Below are 20,590 nucleotides of genomic sequence, written 5' to 3' on the forward strand. Positions count from 1 at the left end.
AGTTACTCCAATTGTTCATTTATGTTTATCATGGACTTTCTAACTTTATAGTAAGGGTGAATTGTGTTCTTCACATTCCTCCTTTTACACACATTTATGGTATAGATTGATTAAAACTCGTGAATTTTTTTTTTTTTTTTACATTTTTTCCTCTTACATATACTAGATCTGTTTAAACTATAGACTTATCTATAGTCTATAGGAGCTGGTGAAACCTTCTGAAGTTATGCCTCTGATGGTAAAAAGCAGATCTGAATATTCTTTAAATCATGTGCATAAACATCAAGAGTCTGAAATTCAACACCGGTCTCTGGTTTCTTTCTGGTGTTACACCACTGTTTACAAACCTAACAAAAAGTTGGTTGAGTTCTTTCCCAGATGGAGCCAGTATTTTTTTTGTTGCATTTTTGCAGCTTGTAGCCAGGTTTGTTCATCAATGCAAATCCTCAGTTGTTGACTTTAACCTTTACTGAATTTTGAGGTAAAAATGATCTAGTGCTATTTTTTTCTGGCAAACTATATGTGTTGCATGACAGTTTCTCTAATAAACGTGAATAATAAAGATTATATTCTGGACTACAGCACAGCTGAATTAGGATAATCTTAAGCGGAAGAGGGAGTGTGCAATGTGACATTCATTGTATCATTTAAAGATGAGCTTTGTGTTTATGCTTTTGGAAATCTCACCCTGATCACTGTAAACTGTAAATATGGCAAAATAGCTGATCTTAGTCCATCATATGGCCTCTATCTCTTATTAGTCTATTTCTGTAAAAGTTCATATTGCTCATAATAGAGATGAATATGAACAGTTCTGCAATTTGTAGAATAAAACTGCTATAAAAATCAAATGAGAATTTGGTCAATGGAGAAAGGAGAAAAATTCACTAATGACTTGCTGGCTAGTGATGTGCATTTACACACCAGTGAGATTGCGAATGCTGCCTGCAGGGCAAGGCAGAGGTGTGAGGGTTCCTGAGGGGCAGAAGTGGCCTTGTGGGCAGGGACCATTCCTCATGAAACTGGAGGTGTTATGGGGGGCAGGGTATGCAGAACCACTCTGGCAAAAATATCCTGCCTGGCATTGGCCTAATACAAACAGAAACAAATATCTTAAAATAACATTTGGGTAATTTAATTCATTATACTATACTATATTATACTAATATTGTCTGAATACAGCATACTAAGATGTCTTTGGCAACAAGTGGTGAGAAATCTGGAAGTGTATGAGCGTAAGCAGACCTTGTGGCTGAGAGGCTCCAGGTTTGTTGCAGTAGAGGCCAGGTGGACAGGGTACACAGGCAGACTCTGATTGAGCCCTGGTAAACTGGCCCAGAGTGCCTAAAGGGCATGGCAGTGCCAAAGCAGTGCCAGAAGGACAGAAATGTCCTGATGTAAAAATAAATTAATTAATTAATAATAATTAAGAAGAAAACAAAAAATGATGAAACAGTATGAACATGCTCAATAATAACACATAGAATGTTTTGCCCGAATAACAAATACAGAGTTTGATTTTTGTAGGTTTGGTTAATTTTGTCCTTGGATATTTACGAACATAATACAATAATAACAATAGTCAAGTTGATGTTTCACAATACAGGAGAGAACTCAAGATACCTTTAGGACATGGGGAGGGCTCTTGAGTGGCTGAGGAAGGGCACATGGTACCTGATGGACAGGAAAGACAATGAGCAGCTCCACGGGCACTGCTATAAGTGCCAGGCTCACATGGCATTTCCACTGGGGTACCAATGGGGCAACTGTAGCCACTGGGACAAATATAACCCTCCAGTCCATCAACTGGGCGAGAACTGCGACTACCTCCAAGGCATACATACCTGAGCAAGAAAAAGCATCTCTTACAGAATGCCCCTGGCAATATGGTGCATGACTTGACAATTAATTATAAGGACACAATTCTATCAAATACACTAGGAAAATGCAATGACTTTTGCTCTGCTCTACAATTTTAGAAAAATGTCCCCCTTTAGAATTCATAAATTTATGTCAAGTTTCATACCATCTATCATCAAGCAAAAATGCAGAGCCTGTTTTGCTACAAAATGCACTGCATTATGAAACAAAATGCATTATCGCTTGGCATATGTATGTCTCTCTCAATTATTTGCATTGCTGTTCATCTTTAAACTCTATAGACAGCTTCCATTTCAAACTATAGTATCAAAGCAAAATAATGGCTGGAGCACTAAAGCGTAACCCCCATCCATTAGTAGCAGAAAAGTGCATAGGGAATGTCAAACTCAAATGGATTTGGGTGTATTTTGGTCAGACATCCATTCACAGCTCATAGTATACTTGAATATTACCCAGCATCACAGAGCAAAGCATCAGAGGCGCTGACCATTGCAGGCTGCTCACAGAAGTAGCCTGGTGGGCAGGACTGGCACTTCTCTACAATGCTTAACCCTGGAGAGCTTGAGAATGATCCAGGTGGGCATGGTAGAGGGTAGCTAGTGCCAGCGGGGCAGTAGTGACCAGGAGGGCACATGTTATTTCCAGTAGAGTTCATCTGGCAATGAGAGAAACATGGAGTGAGTGAGAAAACTAATTAAAACTGACTATCTATTTTGTATGCTTAGTACTATTCACAACCCTAACATGGTCACATTTAGTATCTCTTATTATTACTCATTTTCTCTTAAATGAGAAATTAAGACATAACCTATTACACAACCATAAGCTTAATTTAATGTGCATATACATCATATAAAATCTACCTTGTATCCAGTAGCATTAGGGTTGATAGCTCCCAGAGGACAATAATAGCCCTCCTGGCAGTGCCCCGTAGGCTCAGAAAGCCCAGGCAGGGCACAGAACATACCTATATATGCATAATAAGAGAGCCTTGTTTACACACTTATCTCTAAAATACATGTTACATGAGCTACTAGAATAGATGTGGTAGACATGTAACCTGAAGGGCATGGTAAGCAATCCCCTTCAGTAGAGGCTCCAATTTGTGGTTGCACTGTCCCTTGAGGGCAGGGGAACTCTGTGCCCATCACAGTTCCAAGGGGGCAATAAAACCCCTGGGGACAAGCAACCGGTACCACCACTCCATCCCCTACATTGTAAATACATATTTACTGATGCTATAAAAGTACTACTGTAACATTAATATTACATAGAAAATGGAAAACTCACCCTGACAGAAGTAGCCTGCTGGGCATGGTTCACAGTTTTCTCTGTCACTGTTCCCCATGACTGAGCTGAATGTCCCTGGGCCACAGCCAATGGGTTTGTCTGTGCCAGCTAGGCAATAAAAACCTGCTGGGCAGAGTCTCTCTTCTGGGCTACTAGATCCCCAGTCACAGTAGTAGCCTGGAGAACAGTCACCTGGAAGGCACAACAATGAAATTAGTGTATGTTCAAGTCATTCTGCCATTACAAAATCTCTTCAGAATGTTGATTTCTGTACAGTGTTATCATTGTTATGTAGAATGTTTTGGAAGCTCTGTCCAGTACCAGTTCTGACTCCCAGCTGGCAGTATGCCCCTGGTGGACAAAGAGCTCCTGTTTTGTTGTCATTGGGGTTGGGAACTGTGGCACGCAAAAAGCAGAGGAATCCAGGGTCACACGGCCCAGATGGCTGGACAAGTGCATGTGCACCACAGAAATAGCCCACTGGACAGACCACGCACTCATCTAATCACAAAAACAGACAAATGCCAAAGCCAATGCCAAACCTGAATGTCATGATTTTTCAAAATAAAGGATCCATTTTCTTCTATGCACAAGCATAATCTGCTCATAAAGCAGTGGCATTTTGCTAATTTGTTTAGACATTTTTTGTTAGAAATAAGAAGAGTTCAAATTGAAACTCAAGTACAACTTTGATTAAGACATAAAAAAGCTGCTCAAAATATGATATTAATGTAAAACAAGAGTCCACATGTGCATTGTGATAAGGTATAAGGCTTTTCACAGGCTCTCAGTGGGAATGTATGGTGAATGTAAAATAAAGCCAACTTTACTGCAGTAACAATAAGTCATCTGTGAATATTTTATATAGCGTCATTTTTCATTATTAAGGATTTGTAAATGGTTTTATTTTGACTTAAACTAACAGAAATGGGCTTTCACAAATTTAATACCTAACCTTTGGTCGTGTTCGTTTGAGCATGCACTCTCTGTTCCCAAGGTCACTTTAAGACTGCAGTAAGAAACATTTTACATGTAAAATAATTATAATAATCTACATTGACACCATCATGCATTTTGCACTTTTAGGTAGAAATGGCCCAACTGCAAAACCTTATTAAATAAATCATTGTTTGAGGTACAGCCTCAACCTTCTACAGGCACAAACCCAAAATAGTATTTTCCTGAATTCAAGTGCAGATTTAAAGTCCTATCCCAACCCAAGTTTATGAATTTAGACTATTTCTGTCACACTGTTTCAACATGAATAGGCATCTTCACCCAAATTATTAACTAAATACAACAGACATAATTATTTTATCTGTAAAAAAAAAAAAAAAAAAGAAAAGAAAAGAAAAGAAAAGAATGACATGTAGGGACTGAATGTCAGTTAGGCAGCCAATGGACTATTATATCGAGCATTCTATAATTATTATAATCAAAAATGTCCTCACAGAGACATGAAATTAAAGTGTATGTCCTCGCTCATGTAAGTGAGCCCCCATATGCACTGTCCTAAATTATATCAGCCAGGTGTTTTTTTTTTCTACCATTAAAATGTCAAACCAGTTAAATGAAATCTTTACCAAAAAAGTCAGTGCAATTAACTGCTCTTGTTTAAGGGGAATATTATAAATATATAATAGCAATATAATATATTCCTTTTATTTACACTTGTGTCATAAGCACAAAAATAGGGGTCTAATAATCACCCTTATTCTATATATATTACTTTAAATAATGTATTACCTGCTGAAAGGCCTCGGGTATTACTGTATGTGCCTCTGGGGCAAGGGACAGGCCTGCCTAGCCGTGTTTCATTAGGACAATAATAGCCCTCTGGACAGATCAATGGAGTGCTGCTGACATTAGATTTCTGGGTGGATGTGGGGCAGTAGAATCCAGGAGGACAAGGTTTACACTCTCTTTGGCCTTTCAGATCCTGGAACATCCCTGTGGATGAATCACATGCAGAAATGAAGAAAGTCTGCACACAAAAAAATAGGAAGTGTGAGAATAATTAATGCCTGTGACCCTTTTTACAACTCCATTAGATGATTTATATAGCAGTGAGGTCTTGAGGTCAGCCTGCAAAGTTCTAATAAGGCATTACCATCAGGGCAAGGCATGCAGTCCTCTGCACCCTTTCCACCACTCTCAGAAAGGTGAGTGCCCACCGGGCAGGGCGTGGGCACAGCGCTGCCACTCTCACAGTAATAACCTGGAGGACAAACATCACCAAACACAGCAGACACAGGGGCTGCGCTAGGCGATCCCTCACTGCAGTAAAAACCTGCCAGAATCAACAGGGTCATATTTAAAGACTGCAGTATAATAAAAGTTAGAAAAATAAAGGATATGTTTCACAAATCTAACCTGGCAGGCAAGGTCCGCTAACTGCAGTCAGGCCTACTACTGAACAATAAAACCCTGGGGAGCAACTCTGGCACTGCCCTAGTTCTGTCAATCCACGTTGCACGCTACAGGAAAAATCACATAATTATGGTTACAGAATCAAAACTGTTTCTGCATTTAACATACTTAAGCATAAAGCAGGAGGTTTTTATTTTTTGTTAACATGAGTGAGTGGTCAGATTAGAAGCTCATGGGACAAACTAAGACCCCGTTTTTTAACAATAAGCCGATAGTAAACCGATTAAGACAATAGTCTGATTAAGAATGTAAACAGTGATTATTGATTACCTTAATCCTGCTAAAGTCATACTCGAATTGAATTAAGACGTGTCGAGTATTGCTATTTTAGTCACATTATCGAAGTGCATTACAGAACTTAATCACACTATTAACGTCATGTGGGAGTTTTCACCGCATTTTGCGACAGGACAAGTACACACATGGCAGTGCTCAACCGTTTGACAACAAAAAAGAGAGCACGGCTGCGTCCGAAATCGCGTACTTACCTGCTATATAGTAGGTTAAATACATGTATTTCAGCTACTATATAGTAGGTAAGTATGCAGTTTCGGATGCAGCCCACAGCTTCAAGCAGTCGTCTGTTTGCACGTATAGCATGACAAATAATTAACTGCACTTGAAGCTTTCATAAAATTAAAAATAAAACACCCAAAACTGTATACGGTACCATAACGAAACCAACTGTATGTTGATACGTGAAATTCTGAAGGGAACGTCGGACGGCGTGGTGTGGGGACGTAATGACGTGTGTCGTTAATCAATCTATGTTCTATAACATGTAAAACAGGAACATGAAAGGAATATTCTAAAAGCGACTCATGTAAACAACTTTATCACAATATTGTCTTATTCAGAATAAGGTCAATAATTAGAGTATTGCTGTCCATGTAAACGTAATCACTGCAATGGCCTGATCAGGGTCATGATGTTTTAAATTAGGCTAAACGTTTGTTTATATTTTGGGAAATAGAACCATCTTCATTTGAACATACTGAGGGCAAACAAAAATAAGAACTATTTACATTTCTACTTGAGACCATTTATGAACTTGAGTGATGTAGCTGAGGTTGAGGGAGAATTCAAAATGTCCAGGTTTTTCCCAGTGCTTTCCAATGTTTCAAGATTGGTAGGGTTAAATAAATAAATATCTGATTATTAAACAAAAAACAATCATGCAAACAAACAGAAACCTTCAAGTTTAGGCCACACCCACTTTAAAATCCGAATACAGATACAGATATGGATATTTGGAGCAATAAACAGATACAGATATTAATAAAAAAAAATTATGTCACTACAGTTGAGTGCAAAAGTTTCAACACCCTTAGGACAAAATGAAGAAAACAAAGAATATTTCACTTATTAAGCTTCAAAGATGTTCCTTAATTAAGTAAAAGAAATAGCCAAATGCTAGTATAATACTATTAATAATAATAGTAAAGTACTTTTCTTATCTAAATGTGTGAATTTACCTTTATAACTTATCCTAACCTTTTTAAATATCCTCTAAGGAGCTTTAGGATCATCTCATGTGTTATATTTTCTTCCAATGTTTATCTGTATTCTCTGTCAAATTGTTTGGCCAGTCTTTGTCCATTCAAAATCTTTAACTTTAAACTTCTAAAAAGGGATGAAAACATTTACACACAACTGTGTATATAATTTTCTGTCATTTTATACAAAGCCATGTGTACCTGAAAGTGCCTTTGGGGCAGGGTGTTGCAGTAAAGCTCCCAGTGAGACAGTAGAATCCAGGTGGACATTGCATTCCTGTCACATTGTCTACAGGAGATGGCAGAGAAGCTCCTCCAACACACAAGAAGCCGGCCATACACAGACCAGTGGGTGAAACGTTACCTAAGCAGACACAAATGTGTAAAATCCTCTAACAGAGGACTCTGATGACCTTTACATGCTTGCCTTAGAGAACATACAGTATTCTCTACCTGCTCCTGCACAGTATGAGCCTGGATCACACAAAGTGCACTCGGATAGTTCAGTTAACCCAGACTGGTTTCCATAAGTCCCCGCTGGACATGGCTTGTCAATAGCAGACCATGCTGGACAATAAAACCCCGGCTTGCATGGGACTGTGTGTGTCATACCTACGGTAAAAATAATATCTAAGCAAAAGGACTAGAAAAATGGAACATTAAATAGTTACAGTAAATCTAAACACACAATCTGACCACACAATCTGACCACTAGACATTATGTTATATCTGATAACAGCTCTTTTTCCCCACACAGTCTGTATTATTCTGCTGATCACACTTTTAACAAAACTAATTCTATAATGTTTGGATCAGAGATGTCAAATGATGAATGTCTGGATCAGAGATTGACAAACTACTGTATAGTCTATAGCAGTTTTAACCATCAGCTGAGAAGAAAAAACAAAATACAAGCTAATATAAATGCTGCATTTAATTTTCACTATTTTGCTCATATGGTGGACAAACATACAGTCATGTGAAAAAACAAGTACACCATTGTGTTATTTATTAATTTATTAATTTATTTATTAATATTTGGACAAGCAAGCATTTGATCCTCTTTGAAACAGTACCTATTAATAAAGGTGATACACTATCAAATGACACATATAAAATTGACATTTTAAATCAATTTTGACCATTTAAACTAAAACAAAACAACCAGATCAGTCACATGGAAAAAGTAAGTACACCACTACATTTATCACACCTTCAAATCCATAAAATTTGAATCAGGTGTTCAAGATTGGGTGCCAGTGATTAGAAGCTGCTTAGGGAGTGCAGGTGGGACCTGTCTTATTTATACCCCTCTCATATCTAGTGTCTGGTGTTCCCTTTGCTATTGAGGTGTGTGGTGTCATCATGCCAAAACCTAAAGAGTTCTGTAAGGCCTTCAGAAAAAAGGTTGTGGATGCCTATGAGTCTGGCAAGGGACTTAAAAAAGATCTCCAAATTATTTGAAATACATCATTCCACTGTAAGGAAAATAATTTACAAATGGCGCAGATTTCAAACGGCTGCCAATTTGTCCAGGACTGGTCGTCCCAACAAATTCAGCCCAGCAAATTCATACCAGCAAATTCAGCCCATGACGCAAAAACAAATCTCCAAGAACCCCAGAATTTCATCACAGGATCTGCTAATAAGTCTGTTTGTGTCAAAGTGCATGCTTCTACAATCAGAAAGAGATTGCACAAATTTGACCTGCATGGGAGGCGTGCCAGGAAAAAGCCTTTGCAAGACTACAGTTTGCCAATGAGCATATACACAAAGATTTTGGAATAAAGTGCTCTGGACAGACGAATCAAAGATAGACTTGTTTGGCCACAGTAACAGCAGACATGTCTGGCACAGACCAAAGACAACTTTTCAGGAGATGCACCTCATACCAACTGTGAAGTACGGTGGTGGAAATGTTATGGTTTGGGGTTGCTTTACTGCCTCAGGGACTGGACAGCTTGCATTCATTGATTCAATTATGAATTCTGCATCATATCAAAGAGCTTTAAGTTGATGTGAGATCATCTGCTTGAAAGTTGAAGTTAAACTGAAAGTGGACCTTTCAACAGGATAATGATCCTAAGCACACTAGCATATCCATCAAGGAATAGCTCAAACAGAAGAAATGGAGGGTTATGGAATGGCCTAGTCAAAGCCTGGATATGAATCCCAGTAAATGGCTGTACATGCAAGAAAACCATCAAACATCCAAAAATCAAAAATTCCAGCAAGCCTGATGGACAATTGTGAAAAACGTCTAAAAGAAGTTATTTCTGCTAAAGGGGGCAATACTAACTCACTATTTCCACAGTAGAATACCACATCTATTGATATTTCTGTTGAATAAATGATCGGAAAATCTTTTTTGATAAGTTTCCTTATCGTTTTGTTCAAGTATATCAACTTCATTAACAGGCAGTTTAAAAGATGATCAAATGTTTGCTTGTCCAAACATGTCAAAAAAGCAAACAATTTCCATGAAGTGTACAGTACTTATTTTTTTTACATGACTGTATGGCAAGTTTATACTGAAGGATGAGTAAAAGATTGGTCTGCAATATTTTTTTTTCCACAGACACAGGAACAACAACTATATTAAAATAACAGCTGTGGTGTTATTTGAGAGAACACACTCCCTCTTGTGTTATATTGCCTGAAAATGTTCTTCTGTTAAAGGAACACCGCTTACCTTCATGAGGGCAGGAGAAACCAGCAGGGCACATCTCGCATCTCTGTTGTCCTTTCCTGGGCTGGTAGCTGCCCAAAGGGCATGCTCTGCCACTCATACTTCCCTATAAAATTGGTAACTTACTAATGGTAACAAATACATTTTTTAATGTGCTGTACCAATTTAGACAGTGTAATGTTTTCACCTCTTCGCAGTAGTGACCTGCTCTACATTTATGCTCTGGAGGCTGAGATGAGTTCTGCCCTACAGGACAGTAATATCCCTCAGAGCACAGGCCACTGGGCTCTGTTAGACCTTTCTGGTCACAAAAATATCCAGATGGGCAGAACAAACAGTCCTCTATGCTCACTGCTCCAGCAGAGCCTAAGATACATATAGAAACAGAATTTATGAAGCACAAACCACAAAGAGGTCTGTTAAATAACACAAGACTACATCAACTGTTTTAGGAGATATTACATCTTTAATTTGCCACCAAAATAATATAATAAGGAATCACTTTGTCTTACAGTCTATCAATATGATAACATTAAGCATACTTTTTTTTCCAGTTTCATTTTTATTGAACATTTCTGCTGTACATTTCTGCTGAATTCTTCTGCTGAACTAAACATTTCTGCTGAACATTTCTGCTGAACTAAACATTTCTGCTGAACATTTCTCATTAAGCGTTCTTTAAATTAAGTGATTATATTTCAGTGACTACACTTACTATATACTTTGAGTGTTTATAAATATTGATTTGGAATATCCCTAAAGATCACAGCTAGAATCACAGCTTTATCTTACTTCTCAATGTGCCTGGCAGGCAGGGCAGGGGTAAGACCGTGCCTCTGGGACAGTAATGTCCAGGAGGACAGGGTGTAGCATAAGGATCCGAGGAGCCTTTAGGGCAGTAGAAACCATCAGGGCAAAAACCAACAGGTGCATGAAGGCCAGTCTGATTACAGTGAGAGCCTGCATTACAGAGCTGAGGCAAAGATGAGCCCACAGGGCAGTAAAAACCTGCACAGGACATTTACTACAATTTACCAGAGGTAATAAAATCAGTGATGTCATACATGAATCCATTCACATCTAGTGCAGTGTTACACAGAGCCATAACCACACACACTAAGTCACTTTCCAATTACTTATAGACTTCACTGCATATACAGTAATTCATGATCACCAGCTATATAAAGGATACACAGTACATTGCATAAATACATATATAAAAAGGCAGATTATTTACCTACAGGGCAAATGTCTCCTGTGAAGTCATTGCATAGAGCTTGCGTGACTTCCAGAGCTATTTTTGAATTAGGTGTAGTCAGTGCTAAATCTGAGGAAAGCCTGGAGTTCTCACTCATGCTGTTTCTTATTCCACTTTCTGTATAATGAAACAAATAAATTGGTTGAACTTGAACTACCACACATGCTTTTGATTGTTTCAGGCACAATAATACAGTATACCTGTGCTATGAGCTGTGCAGGTGGTACTGTATCTCTGAGCACACAGATAATACTCTCTGTGTCTGGACTCTGGCAAGAGGTCACAGAAGCATGTCAACTGAACAGCTTTGGCTTTTGGTGCTGCAGTATCTGCACCGCCTGTGCAGTAGTGTCCAGGAGAGCAAAAACCTGGAAGCAAAAAGTAATTTGATTCTTATCTTATTCTTATTTGGTAAGATGGATGTAATTCACCTCCAGGGTTGGGTGTTCGATTCTGTGTGTGCGGAGTTTGCATGTCCTCCCCGTGCTGCGGGGTTTCCTCCGGGTACTCCGGTTTCCTCCCCCAGTCCAAAACCATGCATGGTAGGCTGATTGGCGTGTCAAAAGTGTCTGTAGTGTATGAATGGGTGTGTGAATGTGAATATGTATGTGATTGTGCCTTGCAATGGATTGGCACCCCGTCCAGGGTGTACCCCGCCTTGTGCCCCATGCTCCCTGGGTTAGGCTCCAGGTTCCCCGCGACCCAGTAGGATAAGCGGTATAGAAAATAGATGTATAGATGGATGGATGTAATTCAAGCAATAGAACTCTTTCCATATGTTTAAATTTTCAATAGACATTCTATAGGGTGTCAATAATTTGCGCTGCATATATTTCTGAGAAAAAAATACTGTTATTAAAATAAAAATGGCCAATATTAAATTTTGTTAGAAGAAACGTTTATTGGTTTCTCCAATAGTTTGAGTGGGAATTTGTAATTATTGTATGCAATGTTTATTTTATACAAATATATTTGCCTCTTTTCATGAAGGGTGCTGTTAAATCTTAAACGGACAGTATAAAGATCCCAATTCCAAAAAATTTTCAAAACTTCGAGGAAAACCTGCAATTCATAATAATGCCAGAAAAATTTTAGGCTAGTTTCTTTATTTCAGCCTTCTGTCTCTTTTTTTCAGCCCTGAAATTAGCTCTACTCCCAGCTGTAATAGAGCTGTTCCTTTTCCTTACAGAGCTAAATCTAAAAAGCATACATAGTTTCAATAAATGTAGAGGTCTGGGATTGGTTGAAATCTGCCTACCCGATGGTTGGGAGGAGCCAAATGCAAGGCAGTACCTGCCCGGAGGGCATGTGGAGCATGCAGTATAAGAAGAGGCTCCCTTATTTTGCAGGAAGTGGCCAACAGGACAGGGTAAAGGAGCACTGCTCTGTTTGGGGCAGTAATACCCTGCTGGGCAGATGTCTCCATATGTCTGAGAGACTGGTCTAGGTTCTGTGGCTCCAGATGAACAGAAGTGGCCTTTGGGAAAATGGATCAGAATGCAATTTGTGACAACAAGCCCTGACAGAGAAAAACAATAAAACTAACACCAAGAGACACTGACCAGCAGAACAAGGTCCTGAGGGAGAGGTGAGAGCACTAATATTGCAGTAAAAGCCTGGGGGGCAGGGGGGGCAGTCCAACAAGGACTGCAATCCTTCAACTTGACTCACTGTTCCAGCTGGGCAGGGCGTAGGAGAAGATGCACCTTCCAGACAGTAAAAACCTGGAGCAGGACAGGACAGATCTTTAGAATGCTATCTATGGGTGTATAGATGTTTCTAATATATCTTAACATTGAGTCACCTGTTGGACATGTCTGGCAGGATGGCTGAGCTGGTTGAGACTGATAGGTACCAGGGGGACAGATGGCAGGCTCAGTACTACCATATGGACATGAATGACCTAGTGGGCACTGTTGACCTGACCACACAACATAGTAAATAGCAGGCCTAAGCCTTCCCTCTCTTTTAGGAAGAAAGACATTAAAATAAGGGTCAGATCTGACATCCACATTTTTGCACTGTTGACAATGGCTTAAAGCGACTTAATATTTCCCTTTTGTGCAACCAAGAACAACAGCACCAGAGTACAAATACACAGAATGGTATTAATTAGAGGCTGAGGCTAATTTCTTTCCAGCTCAGACTACAGATTTAGTCTTCAGCGATAGTCCTGTTTCATGTGACTTGTTGAAAAAACCCTGCAGATTTAGTGCATTTATTTAAACCCACATGAATCACATATCATCAGCAGTGATTGAGAAGGTTTCACGAGAAATACAAAAATAGATGCAGTAAACATGAACAACGTGGATTACTTTCTCAATCAATGATTTTTTTTTTTTAAAAAAAGCATTTGGTGTAAATAGACTGTGTTGTCTATCTTTCTAGGATGTCACAAAAATTTCCCAGACATTTTACCCATTTTCTCATTTCCCAGAGGTCTTTTCTATGACTGGAAAACTAGCCTACGCGTTTTCATAACCATGTGAGACTAATATTCTATATATCATTGCCACTACAGCCTACCAGGCTCATGTTCAGTCGCAGAGCCTGCAGGGCAGAACCAACCCTCTGGGCAGAGGAGCTCTACAGCGCTCTGGCCCCAATCGGGACAGACAAATCCAGGCACACATGGGTTACAGTCAGACTCGGACACAGCACCATATCGGCCCAGGAATGTTCCTATAAAGAAGCATTTGCAAAATTAATGCCATCACAGTCAAAAAGAAAATCAGCAAAAACATTCTGTATTTAAGCATCATAATGTATAAGCAACATTCAGTCATGTGACTGTGTGAAACTGTGTATATGACTGTGTATATAGTATGTGTGTTTGACTGCTTATTATTTCCTGTCCATTTTGTTTAATCCCATTTTATTTTTCATCCTAGGGTACTGTTAATGTATGTAATATATTCCCTAGACAGGTTAGGCACATTAGGAAACAATGAAACAAACAACTACAGTGAGAGGAAATAAGTATTTGAACACTTTGGTTTTTGTTATTTAAAATACTTCCAGTGCATATGTCCACTTCAAATTTACAAACACTACAAAAATGAGTTTTGACTGATAAATATGAAACAAAATGTATGCATTCATAACACACACACACACACACACACACACACACATATATATATATATATATATATATATATATATATATATATATATATATATATATATATATATATATATTCAGTCAGTGCAAAATAACAACATTAGTACTTTTGTTGCAAAGCTGTTGTTAGCCTTTAGAGCTTTAAGACATCTACATAATTAGCTTTTTGCAGCATTGTGGTTACGTTTATGCCCATTCCTTCTGGCAAATCGTCTTCAATTCCCCAAAAGTCCTTCTGATGGACTCACAAAATCCTCCATAAATTCTCAGTGGGATTCAAGTCCAGGCCATGCAAGAACTTCTTAAGATATTTTGGCCATATGTTGCTGTCTTGTTAAAACATCCATCTTCTCCTCACATTCATTTTTTGGCCTATGAGTTTAAATTCTCCTCTAACATGTCCCAGTACATTGCTCCATTCATATTTCCTTCGATGACATGTAATGCCCCAGTACCATTTGCAGAGAAGCAACTCCATATCATTATATTCCCACCTTCATACTTCACTGTGGGTATGGTGTTCTTGGGATCATACGCGGAACCCTTTTTTCTGCAGACATGATGAGCTTAATTATGTTTGAATGGGGTGTAGGAACAGAGATGATTGTGGTGCAGTTCATTGCTTATTGTTCTCTGTGTAACTGTTGTTTCTGCTGCTTTCGGGTCTTAGAGCGTGTCATGAAATGTTGCGTGCTGCACCTGTCCAGGGATCAGTTTCAATTTTCATCTGCATTTCTTGATATTTCCCTAAAGGGGATCAATAAAGGTACATCTTATCTTATCTTATTAAAGCTCCATCTTATTAAATCAATTGTCATGACAGGAATGTTTAAGGTCTTTGTTATGGATCTGTAGCTTTTTCCTTTCGAATGTTATTTAATATTGTTGTCCCTGAGAAATTTAAGAAGCTCCTTCACCTTCACCATGACTGCTACTTGTTGCAAGAAATCTTCCCAACCAATAGCAACATCTGTTTTTATATCACCAGGTGCAATTTTTTGTAGCATTTATCTAGAACTTTTTCCCCTACCAACTTTGTTCATTTTTGAACATATTATTTATTTATGCTTATGAATGCTTACCTTATTGCTCATATTTTTGTGTACAAAATAAAAAAAAACTTGCATGTATGTAAGTAAATTTGTGGTGGATATTCACAATATTGTCACGCAAAACTGATTGAGACGGATGCAAATGCAGGCAGGCAAAGCCAAAACATTAGACATAGTCGTGGTTAAACAGGCAAATGTCCAAGCGATTGGTAAACGGGCATAAACGAGGCAAGCCAGAATCGGAAAACAAGGACGAGAACAGGATCAAAACTATGGCATGTAAACGAGGAACAAAGGCTTGGTACGTTGATAACACTCACGCAATACTTCGCTACGTACAACGAGACACAGGGGGTTTAAATGACAAACGTAATCATGTGTGAACACAAAACATCTCAGACTAATGATGACACATACAGGAAACAACCAATGACAATACAGGGGCGGAGACAAGGCATAAACCATAACAAAACACTTGTCATGTCACTGAAACCCGGAAGCACGTGCTCGCACTTCAAGCTTGGGGAGCACTGCGTACTCCAGCGCTTAACACGAGGGAAAATCGCGACAAATAGAAGTATATTAAATAATAAAAACACATATTCCTGTGTTTATATGTTTCTCTAAAGCTGCTTTGAGACAATGTCCATTGTTAAAAGCGCTATACAAATAACATTGTATTGAATTGAATTGAATACACACAAAAGTGTTTGAATACTTATTTCTCCTCACTTTAATCTAATGCCTGTTTGTGATTTTAATTATCATCCAAAAATAGCCTAAGTATATGTTCTGCTCCACATGCTGCTTAAGAAGTGGGCTTGTTAAAGTTGTATCTATGTTTTAAAACAAATTAAACAAAAATTTATTCAGATTAATTTACTTTCATGGCAGCATATGGACCAGGTGTAAGTGTTAAGTGTGGGCCAGGAATAATTGATCATTTATTATCTTTTTTGTGTGGTTACATCACTACCTGGTGGGCATTTTAATGGCTGGACACTTCCAATGGGGCAGTAGTGCCCCTGAGGACAGATATTCCCAGTGATCTGATCCAAATCAAAGAGTTTATCTTCTGCATTTGTCCCATGCACCTTATCCTCTGAAAGGAAGAAAATAAAATGCTAATGTTATATTGTTATATAATATTTCATGTACTGTAAAAAGAATACTCCAGTTAACTTAAACTTAATATCTATCTACGGCATTTGAGCATGTACGATTGATTAGAATTTCTTTATATTGAGGGGGAAAATGCAAACTCATTATCTGAAACTCACTTATAATGATAGTCCAATGGCAGTTGTTTGGGCAGTCAATAAACAATACAGTATATTTAGCTAAATGAGTTTTTTGTAGAAAAATCTTTCATCTTTTCAGAGATGGAACTACTTTTTCCAGAGGGAAGAATATGTGCTTATGTGGTACCACTGTGCCCCAGTTTCAGCCTGAATGTGCTTGGAGACCAGAAAACCTTAGAGAAATAGTTTGAAACTAGATAAAACTCCACTTTTTAAGACACTCTATGATTTTTGTCTCATCCTAAGACATTTATTATTAGAGTGTAGTTGTTGTAAAGTTGTATAGTAGTTTTGAACTCACGTTAGGGAAACATGTTGAAATTCTTGATGTGAGCAACTGCACATCTACTACAGATGCAGTAGATAGTGTTTAGGTTTTTTTTTTAAATGCTAAAGGGTTCCTGAGTGGCACTGAAAAGCATTTGGGAGATTGCGATTTCAAATCCTGAGCTACAGCAGTCTGTTGCTGGGAGCCAAGGGAGCTAAACTGGCCATACCCTCTGGGTGGGAGGGATGACATACCCCCAGTGAGCTGTCAATCACAGTGAAACTAGCCAATTGCTGGCTTTTGTATGCAGAAGAGGGCAGATAGCACTTTCTTCCTAGTGTGTTATGCTGCCCTGTGGGGTAGGCAAAAAAAGAAAAATACTAGAGTATTCCTTCAACCATTCATTACATTTGAGAGCACAATTGTTTACCATGACTTCTGTTATGATGCGGTGTAGAGGACACTGATCGGAGACTGCAGTAATATCCTGGCTTGCAGAGGCCAGAGGGTGAACTCAACCCATAGTCTGCACAGTACTGACCAGGTGGACATGGCTGGCAATCCAAAATAGATGTTGCCCCTATTGGAACATATATTTCAGTGCAATATGAAGTACACATTGCATGTCTAAGTAAACTCAGAAACATACATTATTTTTCAATTGCTATAATACGAATAGAGAATGAGCTTTATGTAAAAATGGATGTGACCTTTTAATGAACTGAATGTTCCTGGAGGGCAGGAATGCATATGACTGGTGCCTGCTGGGCAATAGAAGCCTGCTGGGCATTTACTTCCTGTGGCATCTCCAGGTGGCTGTGATTGAGAAGCACCCTGGATACACACATACCTACCAAAAAAAAGGTTAGTAGACAGTCATTTATGCAACGTGTTATAGTGCTGTGATGAAATGATGTGTGTTATGGAATGTGGATGTGGTCACTCACCCTGGAGAGCAGTCTCCAGTGGGTGTGGACAGGCCAGAGGAGCCACAGTACAGTCCACTGGGGCAGAGAATACAATGTCCCACAATGGACATACCTAACTCATTGCTGTAAGTACCAGCTGGACAGGGGAACTCACGCCCAGATTTTGTACCTGATGGAAATAGAACTTCTATAATGTGAAAAAACTGCAAATTTCTTTGTTAGCATATTCCAAGAAGTGTGTTTACCTGCTGGACAGTAATGCCCCACAGGACACGGGACAGGTGTGGTGGTCCCTCTCATAATCCCTGTTTCAGCATCCACTGAGCCTGCACAGAAAAAACCAGGCAGACAGAGCAAACACTCTGCCTGCAGAACAAATCAATCACTGTATCGTCAGTTCAACCAGACATGGTCTTATTATGTGTATAATAATGCTAAAGGTTGATGTATATAGATTTCCTGAAAGTTGCTAGAAATAACTTATAAAAAATGAACACAATAAAATCATTTTATTAAATCATCCCGAAATGAAAGCATCAACTCCACCTAGGGAACACACTTAAATATCTTTTTAGGGAAAGGCATAATCAATATTAACAATATTAAGTAATTAATATAATTAATATTGATTATGTAGACTGGTGAGCTTGAGCAGGGGAAACTTGAAACTTGAGCCAGAGTTGAGAGTTCCTGCTGTAGCGTTAACCCATAAATCTCTATGCTAACCTGTGTGTGTAGGCTTTGATAGCTCCCAGGAGCACAGGAAATCTGTGTAGCACTGCCTGGGGGGCACATATGGCCAGGGGAACACATATATTGAGCAGGCTGACTGGAGTTCTGGCCTTGGGGGCAGTAATAGCCAGCATGGCAAACATGAGAAGGAGCAGAGAGCCCCCTGCTGGAGCAAGCAAATCCTACAAGAGAGAAAATATCCAGCAAATATAAAGAAACAGTGCAAGTAATGGTCTATAAAAATGTCACAAAATCAGATTTAGACAACATTCACTGCAATATATTTTTAAGAGCTGATTTGTTCTACATCTTGGGCGGATCTGCGCTCTCACCAGCAGGGCAGGCCAGACAGGCAGAGAGCTCTGTGTTCTTGCTGCTGTTGCTATAGTGGCCAGGTGGACAGGGCAGTGGAAATGAGGAGCCCACAGGACAATAATGACCAGGAGGACATTGGTCCCCAGTCACACCATCCTCAGGTTTTGGGGACACAGCCCCAGAGAGGCAGAAGTGTCCTGCTACACATGGTCCAAATGGGGCACTCTGACCAGGAGCCTTGCAGAAAAACCCTGCAAAAGAGGGAGTGTTTCAAGTAGTTCAAATTTTTATTACAGTTATCTGGCTCATTTTAAAGATATATTTCAGTGCTTTCAAACTAATTTCTATCAACCACATGTAGAGTATTATCATTTTCCCTGTATAACACAAATTCAAAACTATTACCCTTATACTCGACTAGAAGAGGCTGTGTTATCCACCAGTCATTTACTGAATTTTAAAAGCACTGACAGAAAATTGCGACAGATATAAAATAAGGCATTCAATTCATTCTAGCAGTGTTTTACTGGCAGAAAATCCCTGTGCATGTACTCATTCAGCACCATCGACAGAACATGGAAGAACCATGCACTTCTGTGTTTACGAATGCTGAAGTGTATGTAGTAGCATTTCAAAACTTCAGGCGAGATAGTGAACAATGGCAGCAAATACATCTCACAGTCACTGTAGAGTCCAAAAACGCACACAAATACGACATGCAAACGTTTGTACTTGAGGTTTCACTCATTTCCCAGCGCTTTCACAGGCGCTTGTGAGAAAAAAATGGCTTTGTGCTATTCGGGACAGGAACAGCTGTATATCTACTCATTTATGCAGTTATCCAATCAGCCAATCATGTGGCAGCAGCACAATGCATAAAATCATGCAGATACAGGTCAAGAGCATTCAGTTACTAGCAAACACCAGAATGGGGGGGGGGGGGGGTGAGGTGATCTCTGTGATTTTAACCATGGCATTACATACATTACATACTCTACAGACTGTTGTGTGTGAAAATCCCAGGAGATTAGCAGTTTCTGAAATACTCAAACCAGCCCATACCAACATCCATGCCACAATCAAAGTCACAGAGATCACACATATTTTCTTTATTCTGATGTTTGATGTGTATATAACCTAAAACTCTTGACCTGTATCTGCATGATTTTTTATTCATTTTTTTTTTTTTTGCATTGTACTGCTGCCACATGATTGGCTGATTAAACAACTGCATGAATTTGCAGGTGTTCAGGTGTTCCTAATAAAGTGGACAGAGAAAGTATATACATTAAGATATTAGAAAAACACTTTTCATTGTGCCCTGCACCTGCCCTGATTGTTGCCAACACTAGCTAATTTTGTGGTGCTTTATCCAGAATATACTGTTAATAAACGGTTCACATTCATTGTCACTCATACAGTTCAGTGCAAAGTGGTACCCAGAAAGTTACTTTTCACTGTGAGATATATCAACACAGTGAGTTGCAAGAAAAGGTCTCAATCATTCAACTAGCAAATGAAAAAAAAAATTGGACAAAAATTTGGACAAAAAAATATTTTTTACAACCCTGTCCATCAGTGTGATGGATAATGATTTACTGTAATGCAACCTCTATCTATTAATATAGGTATAAGGGTTAGACAGACATGAAAGCATCCTATCAAAGCTATTATGTAGTTTTATCTTTCCAACCTGGAGCAATACAGTAAAATGTAATCTCCATTATTTACTTGCATTCTCTAAGGTTTTGTGGTAACTACATCAGGTGAAAACTGAGGCACTTTCTTGTTTATTTTGAGTTATTTTAACTATGTTGGTAAT

At 38.9% G+C, this 20,590-nt stretch overlaps 3 protein-coding genes and 1 long non-coding RNA gene across 5 annotated transcripts; all 4 read right to left on the reverse strand.

Annotated features, from left to right (window-relative positions):
* Positions 1-1,464: 1,464 nt before the first annotated feature.
* LOC128621368 (uncharacterized) lies at positions 1,465-3,265 on the reverse strand. The gene is made up of 5 exons (XM_053647088.1): positions 3,172-3,265; positions 2,942-3,091; positions 2,745-2,848; positions 2,334-2,536; positions 1,465-1,844 (listed from the first exon to the last, which is right to left on the reverse strand). Exons 1-5 carry the CDS (start codon positions 3,227-3,229, stop codon positions 1,583-1,585), a joined length of 777 nt encoding a protein of 258 aa, XP_053503063.1. The 5' UTR covers positions 3,230-3,265; the 3' UTR covers positions 1,465-1,582.
* Positions 3,266-3,311: 46 nt separating this feature from the next.
* Positions 3,312-7,377, reverse strand: LOC128621371 (signal peptide, CUB and EGF-like domain-containing protein 1). Of its 2 annotated transcripts, XM_053647091.1 has the most exons (4): positions 7,299-7,377; positions 5,282-5,648; positions 4,918-5,121; positions 3,312-3,672 (listed from the first exon to the last, which is right to left on the reverse strand). In XM_053647091.1, exons 2-4 carry the CDS (start codon positions 5,481-5,483, stop codon positions 3,425-3,427), a joined length of 654 nt encoding a protein of 217 aa, XP_053503066.1. In that variant the 5' UTR covers positions 5,484-5,648; positions 7,299-7,377; the 3' UTR covers positions 3,312-3,424. The 2 variants fall into 2 exon arrangements, with proteins under 2 accessions (XP_053503066.1, XP_053503067.1); XM_053647092.1 differs by lacking the exon at positions 7,299-7,377 and having other exon boundaries at positions 5,282-5,788.
* On the reverse strand, positions 7,158-10,940 carry LOC128621709 (signal peptide, CUB and EGF-like domain-containing protein 3). Its single transcript, XM_053647665.1, has 6 exons — positions 10,579-10,940; positions 9,974-10,152; positions 9,790-9,892; positions 7,551-7,709; positions 7,299-7,461; positions 7,158-7,224 (listed from the first exon to the last, which is right to left on the reverse strand). The coding sequence occupies exons 1-6, from the start codon at positions 10,805-10,807 to the stop codon at positions 7,158-7,160; spliced, it is 900 nt and encodes a 299-aa protein (XP_053503640.1). The 5' UTR covers positions 10,808-10,940.
* A 6,863-nt stretch (positions 10,941-17,803) lies between these two features.
* On the reverse strand, positions 17,804-18,529 carry LOC128621372 (uncharacterized). The gene is made up of 3 exons (XR_008388266.1): positions 18,448-18,529; positions 17,967-18,087; positions 17,804-17,890 (listed from the first exon to the last, which is right to left on the reverse strand). It is a non-coding gene; the product is annotated as an uncharacterized LOC128621372 (long non-coding RNA).
* Between the last annotated feature and the right edge of the window lie 2,061 nt (positions 18,530-20,590).

Source organism: Ictalurus furcatus, chromosome 17 (genome assembly GCF_023375685.1).
Source record: "Ictalurus furcatus strain D&B chromosome 17, Billie_1.0, whole genome shotgun sequence".
NCBI lineage: Eukaryota > Metazoa > Chordata > Actinopteri > Siluriformes > Ictaluridae > Ictalurus > Ictalurus furcatus.

Excerpts from the sequence above, each read along its gene's own strand:
- LOC128621368 (XM_053647088.1), bottom strand. The coding sequence starts at position 3,229 with ATGGGGAACAGTGACAGAGAAAACTGTGAACCATGCCCAGCAGGCTAC. Across the intron at positions 3,092-3,171 it reads AGCAGGCTACTTCTGTCAGG|GGGATGGAGTGGTGGTACCG; the intron begins GTGAGTTTTCCA and ends TTTACAATGTAG. Across the intron at positions 2,537-2,744 it reads CTAATGCTACTGGATACAAG|ATGAACTCTACTGGAAATAA; the intron begins GTAGATTTTATA and ends TCTCATTGCCAG.
- LOC128621371 (XM_053647091.1), bottom strand. The coding sequence starts at position 5,483 with ATGACCCTGTTGATTCTGGCAGGTTTTTACTGCAGTGAGGGATCGCCT. Across the intron at positions 5,122-5,281 it reads CTGCATGCCTTGCCCTGATG|GGATGTTCCAGGATCTGAAA; the intron begins GTAATGCCTTAT and ends ATTCATCCACAG. Across the intron at positions 3,673-4,917 it reads TACCCGAGGCCTTTCAGCAG|ATGAGTGCGTGGTCTGTCCA; the intron begins GTAATACATTAT and ends TTTTGTGATTAG.
- LOC128621709 (XM_053647665.1), bottom strand. The coding sequence starts at position 10,807 with ATGTCCTGTGCAGGTTTTTACTGCCCTGTGGGCTCATCTTTGCCTCAG. Across the intron at positions 9,893-9,973 it reads CAGGTCACTACTGCGAAGAG|GGAAGTATGAGTGGCAGAGC; the intron begins GTGAAAACATTA and ends CCAATTTTATAG. Across the intron at positions 7,462-7,550 it reads CTCATACTGTGCAGGAGCAG|GTAACGTTTCACCCACTGGT; the intron begins GTAGAGAATACT and ends GTGTCTGCTTAG.